This window comes from Solanum stenotomum, chromosome 6 (genome assembly GCF_019186545.1).
Source record: "Solanum stenotomum isolate F172 chromosome 6, ASM1918654v1, whole genome shotgun sequence".
Taxonomy (NCBI): Eukaryota; Viridiplantae; Streptophyta; class Magnoliopsida; order Solanales; family Solanaceae; genus Solanum; species Solanum stenotomum.
The window spans coordinates 51432418-51449445 of NC_064287.1; the positions used below are offsets into that span (position 1 = coordinate 51432418).

General features: G+C 34.5%; 2 protein-coding genes across 4 annotated transcripts; both read right to left on the minus strand.

Annotated features, from left to right (window-relative positions):
• Positions 1-2599: 2599 nt before the first annotated feature.
• Positions 2600-9382, minus strand: LOC125867505 (lipid phosphate phosphatase 2-like). The gene is made up of 8 exons (XM_049548030.1): positions 9227-9382; positions 7104-7327; positions 6897-6984; positions 6682-6791; positions 6499-6592; positions 5575-5763; positions 5419-5478; positions 2600-3087 (listed from the first exon to the last, which is right to left on the minus strand). The coding sequence occupies exons 2-8, from the start codon at positions 7317-7319 to the stop codon at positions 2873-2875; spliced, it is 972 nt and encodes a 323-aa protein (XP_049403987.1). The 5' UTR covers positions 7320-7327; positions 9227-9382; the 3' UTR covers positions 2600-2872.
• A 2361-nt stretch (positions 9383-11743) lies between these two features.
• LOC125867503 (lipid phosphate phosphatase 2-like) lies at positions 11744-16708 on the minus strand. 3 transcript variants are annotated; one of them, XM_049548027.1, is made up of 9 exons: positions 16525-16708; positions 15029-15127; positions 13934-14158; positions 13620-13707; positions 13341-13450; positions 13007-13097; positions 12727-12915; positions 12582-12641; positions 11744-12054 (listed from the first exon to the last, which is right to left on the minus strand). In XM_049548027.1, exons 2-9 carry the CDS (start codon positions 15062-15064, stop codon positions 11885-11887), a joined length of 969 nt encoding a protein of 322 aa, XP_049403984.1. In that variant the 5' UTR covers positions 15065-15127; positions 16525-16708; the 3' UTR covers positions 11744-11884. The 3 variants fall into 3 exon arrangements, with proteins under 3 accessions (XP_049403984.1, XP_049403983.1, XP_049403985.1); XM_049548026.1 differs by lacking the exon at positions 16525-16708 and adding an exon at positions 15440-15562; XM_049548028.1 differs by lacking the exon at positions 16525-16708 and adding an exon at positions 15296-15347.
• Between the last annotated feature and the right edge of the window lie 320 nt (positions 16709-17028).

Genomic DNA, 17028 nt, shown 5'->3' on the forward strand with positions numbered 1-17028 from the left:
TAAAAAGTTTCTATTAGAAACTTCTTACTCATATTTTGAAAATGTTACCATGCGTGTAGAAACTATCATTACATAAATAAGTTGATCATATAAAATGTCTCATGATAATTAATGCGAGATGCTTTATGCACCAGATTGTCTTTTTTAGTTTTTGGCAATTAAACTCAACCCGTTAAGAATGAAACAAACTCATGCTAATGAAATAGCGTATTGGATTGAATCAAAACAAAAACCAACTTGCAAGAAAGGAGTTTGAGATTGAATATACCTATTTTAAAAAAAATCAAAATCTAAACAATTTGAAGATAACAAACCAAGTAGTGTACTAGTTTTTTGAAAAAGGACAGCTCGATACACAAAGCATTCTGCATTCACACAGGATTTGAGGAACGGCAGTTCGATACACAAAGCATTCTGCATTTACACAGAATTTGAGGAACGATTGAATCCTAAGGGGTGTGCTAGTTCCCTAGAAGACATTATATTTTTATAAATTTCCAAAACCATCCTACAATCAACCACATCATTGGTTGAAGAATCCACAATTGGAATTGATTTTCCAATTGCAACTTTTTTAGCTTCACAAATAGTACCATCTTTCTTGTAACCTTCTAAACTTAGCATTTTATTAACATAAACATTGTGAAACTTTGTCATTAGCTTCAATGGTGAAAATAGCTTCCAATGGAGCTTAATCCGAACTTGTTTAATCTTCGAAAAAATCATCTTTCTCTTGTTTCCGAGCATAAGAACTCGTATTTTCCTCTTGTTGTTATCCCTTTTTGCATCTCCTAATCTATGGTACTTTTGCGTCCCCACAAATTTCTTTAGGTAACGCAAATATGAAAAACCAAGATTTACCATCGATGGGGTTTTGTTAACAACGATAGATCAAACAAGAGCTTGATGAACGAATAAACAAAAAAGAACTTTTTTGATGAGCTAGTTAAGTGGAGTGTAAAAGAATTTGTGTGGATTCTTTATGTGTAAGAAGGGACACTTTATATAGGGCAAGAATGACATGGTAAGGTTAGAGTTAATTGGATAAAGACAATGATAAAGTTCATTTGATTATGTTTTTAAGGTACAAACATTAACAAAATGACATAAAATTATTGATGTATTTATAGTTTAAACACTATAATATTAAGGGAAAAAGGTCAAATATACCCCGAATCATCGTAAATGGTATGCAGATACCCTCCATCATACTTTTGGGACATTGGTGCTCCTGTCGTCCTAAAACTGGAGCATATATACCCTTTATATTAACGGGCATACACGTGTCATAATCTTATCCACCGACCCGACATTTATTAAATATCGGATCGACGGATAAAATTGTGCCACGTGTTCCTATTTAGTCTTTCGTTACAGTGAAGGGCATATATGTTCTAGTTTTTGAACGACAAGGGCATCAATGTCCCAAAAGTATGACGAAGAATATCTGCATACTATTTACGATAGTTCGAGGATAATTTGTCTTTTTAACTTTACTATAGATTAGAAAAAGTTAAACTTGACTATATTACTGTGGATCCTATTTGAAAGGATCAAATGAGATGATTGTTTATTCGTATTTGACTGTTTCAAACAAACTATGAAATTTTGGTAGTATATCAAAGAAACATATTAGCATTGATATTTGTAGCAACAACAATAGACCCTCAGCTAAAAATAATAATAATCATTTTTCAAAACAATTTTGGAAAAAATTAAACTAGACCACACTGATTAATAGTCGTTTAGGGTGAGGTATAATGTATAATAATCTCAGGATAAAATGCAAAATTATTTTATCTTGCGGTTGGTTGAGGTATTAGACAATCTTGGGAATATTTATCCCACCATCATTTATGCCTTAATGATGAGATAAGTTATCTCATATACATGGTGAAATAACTTATTCTAAAAAAATTAATCCCGAATAACTTGTTCTCAACCAAACGGTCAGTAATTACTAGGTTGTATGTTGTTGAGCCAATTGAAAAGGTCCAGTTATAATCACTACCACTTGCTGCCAAGATTGCCGTCCCTTACACTTTATGTGCAAAAGGTGAGTATTACATTACAATTAAAACAAAACAAAAATGATTGCAGGATTCCGGAAAGGGTCGCACCTTAAGGGAGCGTGTTGTAGATAGCCTATCGTGACACAAGCATCAAAAGTTGATTCCATGAGTCAAATGACCTATAAATCACATCAAAACAACTTTACTGTTGCTTCAACACTCCCCTTCGAGTTTTACATTCCGATTGAGAGTTGAAATTCAAATAACTTATTTTTCGCTAAAAAGAATGGGTTAGGGATGAGAAATGGGGAGGGGATTACAAGGTAGGGAATCGAACCCTCACCAACAAGATGAAAGTTAGGTAGTCAACCAACCAAGCTACAAGATTCCTCGTTTCAATAAGTTCCAATCAGAAACTGAAATGAATTTTTCATAGAAACTATAGACAAATGGTACACACTGAAAAACTTCACAATTTCAGTAAAAAGGTATACAGTATACTCATGAACTATTAACAAAAGGACTTCAACCTTTATCTCTTTAAACCAATGCTCATAAACACAGGCCATAAGGCCGTCATAATAGTTTCGCAATGTCATGTCTACACATCACATTTTATCTCGTCTATTAATGAACGAAAACACGGAAATTACTTGAGATCTTGGTATTAACCAGTTAGCACATCAAGTTCTTGAAGTCAAATCTAACAAATGAATGTAAAATTACAGAAGGTAGAAACTCACAGAAATGGAAAAACAAGCAACCCCTGAAAAAATCTACCTGTTTGATGAGAGGACTAACAGAGTGCAGAATACCTATTCTGATCTATACAGTAAATGCACGAATGATGTAACATTTAGTCAATGCCTCCATCTGCCACTTTCAACGTCGTCATCAAAGATTGGTCCGGTCTCACGGGCACTGTGTTCTGATACGGCAATGCCATGTTCAGGTTGAACATACATACTATCAACTTCAGGTTGCCTTATAGTAAGACAACCTGGATTATTTGACATAGATTGTGTACCAGTTCGCTGTTCCGCCAGCCTTTGTAAATGCACATGGGGCATCCTACCTGGACATGGAATAAGCAGTGTATCAAAATTTCCGTTAACGAGTTAGATCAACTAAAAATACATGTCATGTCAACTTCTTCTTTCGAGTCTTCAGATATAAACTTTCTAGTAACAGTGAAAATGTGAATCTTTTAACTCAGACAAATAAACAGCAACAAGTCAGGGCATTAAAATGCAAGAGAAATTGCTAATATACGAATGTAAAGACTATAAAGCTTGTAAGCCTTCAACAAATACCTGGTGAAATCTCACAAGTGGGGTCTAGGTAGATGTACCCAAACCTTACCCCTACCCCGTGGAGGTAGAGAGGTTCCGAAGGACCGTCACCTCGAGTGCAACAAAGCAAAGTAGTTATGAAAAGGAAAAATGATAGTGAAGAAAACACAGCAACTAAAAAGGAAAGCAGTGCGGAGCACTCATAAAAGGAACAGTAACAACAATGAAATAGCCTTGTAAGCTTTCATGGTTTACATAAACCCAACCATGAAATATCAGCAATAGCTAAGTTATATTGGGCCCTTAAACTTTTTCATTTACAGATTCTTTTCCCTTCAGCTGGGAAAAGGCTGCATCTTACAACATTTGGAAAGCCAAAATAATTTAGCACTCAGTGGGCCGGCTTACCTCTATTAGATTCTGGTGTGTAGGATAAAACAACATAAGAGAAAACAAGACCTTTCTCAGAAGTGCTCTGCCATGTGTTCACCATTGCACATTTCTAGATGTTCCCATCCCCCCAAACAATAGACGCAACAACAGAAAATGTGCAATGACTAAGCAATATTCGCCCATTAACATTTTCCTCTGTTTCTTTCTCCTTCTTCAGCTAGGCAAGGACTCGAAACTTACAGCATTTGGAAACCATAAACAGAACTTAGTATTCAAAGCAACAGAGAGGAAAAGACAAACAACCAAAGGTAGTGCTCCCTCATGATTTCCCTTTTAAGTGCTAAAATTTCAGGGAAACACTGACAAAATCATCAACCAATTGAACTAATTATGCAACAATTTACACACAACAAAAAAAAACTTAACACTGATTAAACAATTTCAGTAATCAAATAGGTTCCTAAAGCTAAAGTAATTTACATTTAGAAAAATAAACAGCAATAACGCAGGGCATAATTTAGAAATGCAAGAGAAAATGCTAATTTAAGAATGAAAGGACTATTAAGCTTGTAAACCTTCAACAACAACATACCCAGTGAAATCCCACAAGTGGGGTCTGGGAGGTGTGAATCTACGCAAACCTTATCCCTACCTCGTGAAGGTAGAGAAACTGTTTCCGAAGGACCCTTGGCTCAAGTGCAACAAATCAAAGTATTATTGAAGAAAAAAAACAATAGTGAAGAAAACATACCAACTAAAAAGGAAAACAGTGCAGAGCATTCAGAGAAAGAACAGTAACAACAAGAAAATAGCCTTGTAAGCCTTCGTGGTTTGCATAAACCAACCATGAAATATCAGCAATAGGCTAAGTTATATTGGGCCCTTAAACTTTTTCATTGACATATGGTTTTCCTTCAGCAGGGCAAATGCTGCATCTAACAACATTTGGAAAGCCAAAAATAGTTTAGCACACAGTGGACCGGCTTTCCTCTATTAGATGCTGGTGTATAAGATAAAAAAACAGAAGAGAAAACAAGACCTTTCACAAAGGTGCTCTGCCATAAGTTCACCATTGCACATTTCTAGATGTTCCCATTCCCCCCAAACAATAGACGCAACAACAGAAAATGCGCAATGACTAAACAATATTCGCCCATTAATATTTTCCTTTGTTTCTTTCTCCTTCTTCAGCTAGGCAAGGACTCGAAACTTACAGCATTCATAAACAGAACTTAGTATTCAAAGCAACAGAGAGGAAAAGATAAACAACCAAAGGTAGTGCTCCCTCACGTGTCATGCCATTGCCTAATTCTAACTACTTACTCTGGAATAGCTGGCGAAAAGGGAAGCACCCATTTACCCCCACCCTTGAGGATGGAGAGGCAATATAATAGGAGAAAGTATGCTTAAAAATCCAGCAACAGTGGAATTTGTAGGTATCTACTATCCTCCAGAAAACTTCATTTACGTATTATGCACTTCTGCAAGAAAGTGAGAATTAAACTGAGGAACTCATTTACATAGTTTTCATATTATCTTTCAGCCATCAGATACAAACTCACTACACATGTGGCAGTTGAATTGATTTACTATTTACCATCATAAAAATCACAATGCCCTACCATTAAGGATTTTAACTAGTGAACTGGCTAATTCTTTGTTTTTGTTGATTCCAAGTTGGATTACTGTGAAAAGAGATACTGAAGAAAGTGAGCAAGTACCATCTATATCATATGGTGGGGGAAAGAATTGTAGGTAACAAATTGAAGCCACAATCAATCCTGCATAAATGTCACAAAGAAAATAAACAATAAGTTCTCTATACAAGGCAACAAGAAAACTAGAAAAGAGTACATGATCATCCATAATTTACAGACCTAAGAGACCTCCAGCAAATACATCTTGCCAATGGTGCCAGTAATCATCAACCCGGGAAACTGCGACTAATGCGGCCATCAGCAAGGGCAAGAAAACAAGGCAGAGCTTAGCAACATGGCCTCTTCGATCAAATACCTTGATTTTCCCTGACAGGTACCAAGCGAGGAAGCCAAGACCAGCAAAAGACCCTATTCACATGATACCAACAAATACCAACAAGCTTCAGTTTCCTCTAAGAACTCAATTTACTCAACGCAAGCCAAGATCTTAGATAAAACAGCCAAACACCCATACAGACACATAAAGAAACATAATATTTCATATTGTCAAATCTGGTTGAAAATTGAAGCATAAGCTAGTCACCTATACACTTACAGGAGTTCCAAGTTACGAGCAAGATGTCTACTTACGTAGATCATCCAAGCATAAGTCAAACTCACCTAAGAATCGGCTAACTAATATGGCTGAACTATTTGAGGTGAAAACTTAACTATTAAAACATATAGGTTAAGCATATGGGAAAAGGAGTGATAGGGTAGTGATAAATACAAAAATCTATTATATGGATTTTTAACAAATCGTTAGACAAATTCTGCAGGTACTTGACTGGATTGTACCGGACAACACAGTACAGATGTTTCATTCTTCCAGCATTTTATAAATAATTATTTAAAGATCAGTTGTACTAATTACAAGGAAAAGCAATCTAAAATCTTGCAGTGAAATTCTATGTTGAATGGGAGAAGAATAAAATATCAATACAGTGGAAAAGGAAACAGTTCACATCACTAAGAAAGTTTTATTGGAAGAAGGAATGAAAGTGAAGGGTAGCTCATTTGGTTTAAAGGGTCAAGTACAAAAAAGGAAATAATCACAAATTTCTAATGCCAACAATGCAATTGATAGGGAATAGTTATACTCACAAGAACTATGTCCGCTTGGGAAACTCTTATGTCCTTCTTTGATAACACTTTTCAAGCCAGTACATTTGACATTGCTTGTGATTGGATCAAACACCTAAACACAGAAAATTATAATCAGAAGTTGCAAATGATGTCATATCAGTTTCTAATACAGAAAGGATATTCCAAGACGAATAAACATACCCCCTTTCCATCAGGGAAACACCGCCAAAAGAAGTCTGGACGGGGTCGACCAACAGCATCTTTTATTGCATCAGTAAGAACAGAGGTGATGAGTACAGAGTACAACAATCCTGAACAAAGCACACGAAGTAATCAATCTGATCCAGTTATATATACTTGCCAATATAACTTGCTACCAGGCAAAAGCTGATAGTCACGTAAGGGATAAAGAATACCTAATATAGCTTGATGCACGTCGTAGACATCCTTTCTGATGAAGTAAAAGACAAGTATGACTAGCAAAGGTAAGATTATAGCAATAATCTGTTTACAAGGAAAAGACATGGATTATAAAATGCCTACTTAGAAGTACAAAAAACACACATACTTCTTTGTAACTATGTAATGTCTCAAACCAATATGTCTTAAGAGGTTGCACTTACTGGAACAGCCCAAAAGGGAATGGTATTGTCTTTCAAAGGGTATCTTAAATCTGTCATCATGTCAGATCCAACAAAACGATGAAACGGTTCTATCACATTTAAAACTATATCTATCACCACAAGTAGGAAGAGAATAAGCCAGTCATGCATGTGAAATCTTGCTACTTCCACTCCCTGGTTTCTGAATGTATGGGCGCCCAACTGAATCTCTGGCATTTTACCAACTAACAGAACAATAATAGGGGTTAGTAAAACTTGCAGATGTTGATAAATAACTAACAGAAACAGAGATAGCCTTTGGTACCATATTACAGAAAGGCAGTATAAGATTCATCATGTTCACTTTATAATCAGTGAGACTCAATATATTCTATGTTGCATTTAAGACAGATCCAAGGGGCACTTTTGAGAAAAGAAAGAAATGATGGCATGGCTACAACAAAATCACTAGAAGAAGAGATAATGTCTGCAGTGTTTTAAGATTTGATGGCAAGCACATACAAATACAAAAAACAACAACAACAACTAAGCTCCACGCAATTGAACATTCAAATATAAATTAATAATTTAGGTTCTCCAACCCTAGAAGCACATATAGATACATTTAGGGTCCGCTGTATAAATCCTTACAATCCATTTCCCTCCATTTAGTCCCGTATCATACCAATAATAAGTAATTTAGGCTCTCCAACACTACAAGCACATATAAATACAAACAGTGAAGATAAAACTGAAATTAAAAGTTAGTATATGGTCATGCTAATTAATCAAAATGAAGCTAAGAGGTCCATAGATAAAAATAAGAATAGATCTGCATATGAACCTAAAAGAGAAACTATCTGCTAAAAGTTCAGGATTTAGTTATCAAATAAGTTGCATCAATTTGCAAACTGATGCATTTACTCCTATTCTTCCATGGGATTAAACATTTTCAAGTACCAATAAACACAACAAAATTATTCTCACAATGTAGTTCTAATTCTTCAACTAGAAAGGTAAATCTGCAGCAAGCTCTCCAATTTTAAGCAAATGTATCGCTTTGATGACAGAAATTGCCATCAGTTGGTTAGCTTATTAGTTTCCCTCCCTCACTGTTTTGGTTTTACTAAATAATTTAGCTTTCAACCAAGTACATCACTAAACCTTTTTGTAGCATGAGTGCCAAAAGGTAATATTAGATCAATTCTAAAAAATATACACATAAAATATCTAGTTTTGCAAAAACACCACGAGTTCACATATACCATAAACTACCTACTAAATTCTCCCCCGCCAACAACATGCTTCAATTTAAACTCTATCCACTATAAACCAGTTCGAAAAAATCTAAAAAAATCCAGCTAATACAATGTCTTCACAATATACTCTCTAATTTCATCACTTTTAGGCTATAGCACTTCATATCCTCATTTTCCTTGCAATAATTCTTTTTTTTTTTTGAATTTGTCCTCGTCACCTTAATACTCTCACTTGAGTTACAAGCTTACGTTACCAAGCTCAGCATTTTCCAAACAATAACACTTACATATACTCAAATTTTCACAAACTCGACAATTCCTTATACTATTCCAACTAAACCAAACACATACATGATACAACAGCAAATTCACAAGTTACTTTTTCCTCACACATACACCAGCAGCAGCCGGTCAGCATCTCATCCACTAAAATACCATCAACATGCTTCAATTTAAACTCTATGCGCTATAAACCAGTTCGAAAAAACTTTACAGAAAATAAATAAAGTTAGGTTTTGCAAGTGTTTTTTATCCATAAAAATCACCTAATACAATGTCTTCACAATTACTCTCTAATTTCATCACTTAATACTTCAATTCAAACTCCAAATCCTCATTTTCCTAACACTTACATATACTTAAATTTTCACATAACTCGCACTATTCCAAATAAACCAAAACACATACACCAGCAAAATCACAGGTTACTCCTCCTCCTCCTCCTCCGCCTCAGTAACCAAACCGAACTGCTTAAGGAACTGTTATACTAATATTAAACAACAATAATCAACGGAAAAAGTAACAAAAACTTCGCCGTTGCGAAAACTGAACAGACTACTAAAAGTACATTGATAAAAATACCGAAAACTGAAAAAATTAATTCACCTGAAAAACGATCTGGAGAAGAGAATGCGAAGGAGAAAACGCTTTCGTTTTGCTTCTGGAAATTCAAATAATTGGAGAGATAAAGGTGAAGAGGAAAAGCAAAAGCAAAGGAAGCGTCAAAAATGTAGAGAGTGATAAAAAAAGTGAAATGAAATTTGAACTGAGATTTTTGGTAAAATAGGAAAGAGTTAAGTAAGATAGAGCCAAAAAGGGACAATTATTAAATCAATTTCACATTTATTATTATTCCCTATCCCGATCCACATTTGAGTTTCGATAAAATTCGAATCACACATTATTGGGTCCATTTTAATAAAAGGTTTAGTATTTAATATAATAATGACGACTGGTGAGGTCTGAGGAAGGTAATGTGTATGCAGTGTTACTTCTAATTTGCAAAGGTAAAAATTGTTTTTATCGATAGACGTTCGTGTGTCAAGTAAAACGTATTAAAATTAGGAGTAAAGAAAATACGAGTTTGGTTATGACTCATTATTTAGCTCAATCCAGTGCAAGTAATATTTGATCATTGACTCGACTATTTATTAGAGACTCAACTTATTTTCACTCATCTAAAATTTCAATACCCATTTGAGATTCTTAGTATCTAGTTTACAAACTCGACAACAATCCAAAAAAAAAAAATGTAATTTCATAAGTGGGGTTTGTACGCAATCTTACTCCTGCATTTATGGAATAAAGAGATTGTATTGACCTTCAGCAACCCTCAATCTTTATTTAGACTTATAATCAGTAATATGAACAAACTCATAGATATGAAATAAACATGTTAATCAGAAGATAACATCTCAACTAGTCGAGCAATAATCTATCATTACCTAACAAAATTAAGTATGTTGATCAAAAGATAACAATCTCAATCGATCGAGTAATAATCTATCGTTACCTAATTAAGTATTCGTGTCCAATCAAACATTTTCATATAATAAGAATTTGATGTGTAAACAAATCATGTTCATGTTATTGTGAAGGACCACTTCTCGATTCTTTGCTTATTCTTGGTGTGTTTGACCTTTCTACTTTTCTTTAGCTACGATACGCTTGTTCCTTTTTCCGGTATAAGAATCATCGTAAAATCANACCGGGTTCATGTGAACCCATGCTCCCCTCCCGAGATCATATATAGTAGTGTTATATTTTTGAAAAATATTGAAATATAGATGTGTGAACCCATATTTGGAGTATCATATAATGCGATGATGACTGGGTGCACCTCTTTACGTGACGTTAGAAATTTGAATTTTATATTCATCTTGTTTTATTTTTCTTTGTAAAATTAGATAACACCTCTCTAAATGGTTATTGGTAACACTTTTGACATTTTAATTAGTTTTGGACCTATAATATTAACTTTAACGGTTTTCAGTAATAAGAACCTAAATGTCCAACCGATCAAATTTATATTTTAGATCAACCTTTTTTGTAATAATGCACCCATCATCCCGAAATTCTGGATACGCCTCTGATCTTACTCCTGCATTTATGAAATAAAGAGATTGTATTGACCTTCAGCAACCCCCAATCTTTATTCAGACTTAAAATCAGTAATATGAACAAACTCATAGATATGAAACAAACATGCTAAGCAGAAGATAACATCTCAACTAGTCGAGTAATAATCTATCATTATCTAACAAAATTAAGTATGTTGATCAAAAGATAACAATCTCAATCGGTCGAGTAATAATCTATCGTTACCTAATTAAGTATTCGTGTCCAGTCAAACATTTTCATATAATAAGAATTTGATGTGTAAACAAATCATGTTCATGTTATTGTGAAGGACCACTTCTCGATTCTTTGCTTATTCTTGGTGTGTTTGACCTTTCTACTTTTCTTTAGCTACGATACGCTTGTTCCTTTTTCCGGTATAAGAATCATCGTAAAATCAAAATTTAAAATTTATAAATTCAAATTATAGTTTTTTTTGAGTTATTTGATTTTAAATTAATATTTTACGCATATTAAATAAATTTCTTAAAATAAATATAAAACTAAAATATACTTCATATACTAGCCCTGCCCCTAATAGTAATGTTTGTCCAAAGAGAATATTACCGTCCTATGTAAGTATCGATAATCTGTCCATCAAGGATAAGGCAGACGAAAGAAATAACATACTACTATATTTTGGCTTTTTTGCTTCTACTAGTATTCTAAGTTGAAATCCCACAATTTTCTTCAAATTTTATTGACCACTTGGCTACACCGTTAGGTGCATAAACATACATTATACATTTGTCGATTGTATATTTTTGGAGAATTTGATATGGATGTGACATCAAAAGTGAAGAGTTCGCGCAACTTAGGTTATAGCACCTTCATTTTCCCTTTTAAGTACTAAAATTTCAAGGAATCATTGAGATGAGCAGAGTCAATTTCAGACTAACAAAGTGATCTTTAGCTCAAAGAAAGAAATAATTACAAAATCATCAACCAATTGAACTAATTATGCAACAAATTACACAGAAAAAGAAAAAGAACTTAACACTGATTAAACAATTTCAGTAATCAAATAGTTCCCTAAAGCTAAAATACTTAACAAAAACAGACATAAATATTCACAAGAAAATAACAAACTGTGCCAACTAAAATACTTTGAACAAATATAAGCATAAGTGTACAGTGTTTTGTGTCTCACATTCTGCCATATTCCACATCCTCAAATGGATTGGGAGTTGTACCGGATCGCTGATTCAGTTGTACCTCGGGACGTTCTATCTCTAATCCTCCGTTAGTAGGGTGGACGTGTTGTCTGCTACTACGAACCTCCTCCACTGCCCGGAAATATGCATATGGTCCCCATCCTGAGAACAGCGAAAAAAATGAACATATCGGGTTAATTTCAGAATTGTGTCCACTATAACAGTAAAGTCACGGAGAAGAGATTTTGTGCAATGCCTTCTCCTAGATCATTAGCAACAAAAAGGAAAATCCGTGGGGGATTAGAAGAACACGCGATTGGAATATATGATCAGATCACACTAAGATGATTGAATCTTCTTTGTTTAAAGAACTGAGTTGAGAAAAGGCAGATGTATAGAACCTTTCAACGAGATATAGTTCTCTCGAAATGGAATATAAGCCAAACGTAAGCCAGATTAGTCAACATTGACAAGATTTTATTTGTAAGGAGTGGTTTTGTTGGTTGGTTGATTGGTCACATGTTTGTCATGAAATGGTGTAATTAACTTGGTATTAGTCTGGATACGGAATATTTTGAAGTACTAAGGAGCTAACAAAATCGAAAAGATTGGATAAAAGGTTTGTTTAAGTGCGAGGAATTACTACACAAAATAGAATAAAAGCGGGAGGAGATTACTGAAGAACGTACCTTCAGTGTGGTATGGAGCAGGGAAGAACTGCAGGTAACAGAATGTTGCAACGAAAAGGCCTGAAATGTGAAACACATGGAGTTAGTATTTATCAAACGAAATGCAGCCCTTGTTTACTGCTAAATGTAGAATTTCAAGACGAACCTATCATTCCTCCAGTGAACACGTCTTGCCAATGATGCCAGTAGTCATCCACACGTGAGACCCCAACAAGAGATGCCATTAGGAGAGGAAGAAAAACTATGCATAGTTTTGCCACATGCCCTCGGCGATCAAATGCTTTAATCTTCCCTGCTAAATACAACGATAGAAACCCGAGACCAGCAAATGACCCTGCAAAAGAAGAACTCAAATTTCTTAATATCTCAGAAATCCTGATTTAATGTACATGGATAGTGGAAGCGGAGAAAGTTGAGCTACATACATGAGGTATGCCCGCTTGGGAAGCTCTTATGTCCTTCCTTAATATCACTTGCTTTACCATGGCATTTCACGTCTCCCCACTGATCGTACTCCTGAAAAGAGAACAACAAAATAAATTAATCGACTTACAATGGAGTTGAGCACCACTTTTATCAATATGCTTCTAAGTGTATTACAGTTATGATCATCATTCATCAAGAAAATCACTTTCATTATCAGATAAACATACGGATGCTCTTATTGAGTCAAACAAAAATGCACTAAGAAGCTTACCCTTAATTGGGAAAAAGGTAAAACTTTTCCAATCAGGGAGACTGGGAGAGTAAGATACATACATCTTTACCATCAGGAAAGCAACGCCAGAAAAAGTCCGGTCGGGGACGGCCTACTCCATTCTTGATGGCATCCGTGATTACAGCCGTAATAAGTACAGCAAATAAGAGGCCTGCAATTTTTGGACAGGTCTAGCGCAGTTAGTAAAGTTGTTTGGAAAACCAAAAAGGAAAACATTCCTTTTAGTACAACAATGAAAACAAAGTCACGGAGACAAAAATCACTTCTACCCGATATTTCAATCCGTACTAAGGGGAAAATAACTCTGAAATGGAAATTACCTAGAATGCTGTGGTGCAGATCATAGACATCCTTCCTCCGAAGATAAACGAAAAGGAAGATGATAATAGGTAATACAACTGCATATAGCTGTTCATGAAAGAAATCTGTTAATAACACTAGAAACTCCGGGATTTGATTACAAAAAATTTGAACTTTTTGAAATTCGCAAGCACAGTATAATCAGCACTCCGCCCACACCTCTATTCTATCGTAGAATAGAAGCTTCAATATCCTATTAGAGCAATTAATTAAACTTTCCGTACATTACATTGATACTCAACTCAATATGTTAAAAAAGAAAAGGAATACTCACGGGAACAGACCACACTGGGACCGTATTATCTTTCATGGGATATTTCAGATCAGTCATCATATCCTTTCCAACATACCGGTGAAATGGACCGATGACATAAAGGACTACTTCTATTACTACAAGCAGTAGCAATATAAGCCAGTCATGCATGTGAATTCTTGCAACTGATGATCCATGAGACTTGATAGTATGTCCACATCCGAGCTCAATCGCATTTGTATTACCCTGTTCCATTTGAAACAGAAATATCAATACGTACTGTTGCAAAAACAAATTAGTATACAAATTGACAGTTCATTTGATAAAACATTCTAAAAAGCCTAAGTACTTTGAAGTTAGCAAAGCCAGAATGAATAAGCACTTCGTTTTGAACCACACGACATAATCTTCAGAAATGGGAATACAGCAACAACAAACATATATGACTCAAAAACAAGCAAGTTGGAGTCGGCTATGAATCCTCACTGTCCATATCAGTCCATTTAAGCTAATTTTGGTCCGGTTTTGTATAGGAGAAGAATTAAGAATAAACATAAAGTTATTATATATAACCACAACATGCTGAAATTTCTAGAAACTATAATCCTGCAGAGAGAAATAGTTGTAGATATACCAATGAAATAAACAGTATCATCACTAAAAGATCTTCCAATATCACTACAGATTTCGTTCATTATCTTACTGGAGCACTAAATTGCACTGATTGAATCTACATCAAGAACCCCACAGTTCAATCCTCCCAATTCTTCTCATCCCATACAAAATTTGGATTTTTCATCATAACATCCACAGATTGCTGCTAAACAAGACAGTCAAAACAATTAAGTACCATACGCCATACGAGTAAAGGACAATTACAACAACAACACACCCAGTGTAATCCCACGAGTGGGGTCTGGGGAAAGTAGAGTCAACATGGACCTTACCCCTACCTTGAGAGGTAGAGAGGTTGTTTCCAATAGACCCTCGGCTAAACGACAATTGCAAGAGAATGAAAATAGAAACAGCATTGATAAGCAGAACCAGAAATCAAAACTAAAAAAATATAGATATCATGAAAAATGGGAAATGAACACAGCAAAAAGGCCAACAAACCTGAAACACAGTCCTAATCTTGTCTTTCCAACCCATTTAAGCACTGCTGATACTTCAATTATAAAGAGCAGAATCCAACCTCACAGATAATCTTGGGACCTAGAATCCAAAAAAGCACCAAAATTAACAAAAAAAGACAAGATTTTTAAATGAGTGCCCACAAGTTTATGCCTTAAAGCTTCAATTTTTCAGTCACAGAAGAAAATTGAGAAAAAAATACAGTATGAAGTAGTAAGACTTTAAAAGAGCAGAAACCCAAAAACCAACCAAAATTAAGAAAGGAAACATGATTTATCAACAAAGAATCCTTCTAAATTATACCAAGACTGACTACTACTATCATTAAGAACAATTTTGACTTTTTAAAAGAAAATAATGGTACTAAATCAAACATTAAGCACTGAGAGGTACCCTTTAGGCAGATATTTTCTAAGGAAACAAAAGAATAATTCAAATGGGTCCCCACAAGATAAAGCTTCAAACTTTAGCAATGGAAGAACGTAAGGCAAGAAAAGAAGAAAATTGAGAGACAATACAGATGAAATAAAAGACTTTTAAGATAGAAACGACGAGTACAACAACAACATACCCCGTGAAATCCTACAGGTGAAGTTGGGAAAAGTAGAACGTACATAGACCTTATTCCTATCTTACGGAGGTAGAAAAGCTGTTTCCCGAAAGACTGTCAGTTCAGGTAACACATATCAAAACAGAAACACAAGACCCCACCATTTATAAGGGGAAAAAATTCTTCTAGATATGACACCAAGACTGACTATTAGCCTCATCATAAGAACAACAATGACTTTTCAAAGGTATTTAATGGTGTTAAATCAAACATTGAACAGTACCCTTTTAGCAGATATTTTCTAAAGAAGCAAAATAATAATTAATTGGGTCCCCCACAAGTTAAAGCTTCAATCTTTAGCAATGGCAGAACATAAGGCAAGAAAGAATCACCACAGAATGTAGTGCAGCGGATGGGGATGCTCTTTCAGGCCCAAGATATGGAAAGAGCCCAAAAATGAACCTAAGTGATGCGAATCCAGATTAGTCAAACTCCAACCCAGGTATCAAACACCGAATGAAAACAAAAAAAAAAGGTAATAAAGAATAAAATGGAGAATCCAAACTCACAGAGAATCTTGGGACCTAAATTCCACAGACAAGATTTATCAGCAAAGAATCCTTCTAGAAATGACTAATACTATCATCATAACTCATAAGATCAATTTTGACTAATTAAAGATTCATTTTTTCATCAAGTTTCTGATTAAAGATTCAATTTTTCAACAATAAAATGGAGAAAAAAAGAACACACTACACTTCAACAACAAAAATCCACCAAAATTAATAAACAATACAAGATTTATCAACCAAAAAAACCCTTCCAGAAATGATATCAAGACTGACAAATATACATCATAATAAGAACAAATTTGACTTTTTAAAAGAAATTAATAGTGTCAAATCAAAGATTATGCACTGAAAGGTACCTTTTTTAGCAGATATATTTACTGGGGAAGCAAAAGAATAGTTCAAATGGGTCCCCAAAAGAAGATAAGGCTTCAATCTTTAGCAATGGCAGACCATAACTACACAAGACAAAGATGGAAAAAAAAAAGTATGAAAAAAATTTTGTATAATGGATTTTTCTTCTTTAGGAGACAGTTTTTAAGACCTTCAAAAAAATTAAGAAAATTCAACAACTACGCAAAATATGGTGCCGAGGTACATGGAAAGTGCACAATCTTTTATTTTTGAAAAATTGAGATTTTAAAATAGGGATGGGAGATTCCAAAGACCAAGACTTTTTTTTTCCGAGATTATTATTAAAGTCTAATTAAATTTAAATTTCAATATTACAAGGCCTATTTTAAGAGGTGTTGGTTTCGATTCGAGGCTTTAGATTAAGAATAGATCAACACCAATCATTCTATTACTATTCATGTCGATGAGTATTAAATAATTTGATCAGAGCCGTTGATTTTGTCAAATAT

Excerpts from the sequence above, each read along its gene's own strand:
- LOC125867505 (XM_049548030.1), bottom strand. The coding sequence starts at position 7,319 with ATGCCAGAGATTCAGTTGGGCGCCCATACATTCAGAAACCAGGGAGTG. Across the intron at positions 6,985-7,103 it reads TTCCCTTTTGGGCTGTTCCA|ATTATTGCTATAATCTTACC; the intron begins GTAAGTGCAACC and ends CCTTGTAAACAG. Across the intron at positions 5,479-5,574 it reads ATTTGCTGGAGGTCTCTTAG|GATTGATTGTGGCTTCAATT; the intron begins GTCTGTAAATTA and ends ACATTTATGCAG.
- LOC125867503 (XM_049548027.1), bottom strand. The coding sequence starts at position 15,064 with ATGGGTTGGAAAGACAAGATTAGGACTGTGTTTCAG. Across the intron at positions 14,159-15,028 it reads AGATTAGGACTGTGTTTCAG|GGTAATACAAATGCGATTGA; the intron begins GTTTGTTGGCCT and ends CAAATGGAACAG. Across the intron at positions 12,642-12,726 it reads GTTCACTGGAGGAATGATAG|GCCTTTTCGTTGCAACATTC; the intron begins GTTCGTCTTGAA and ends TTCACATTTCAG.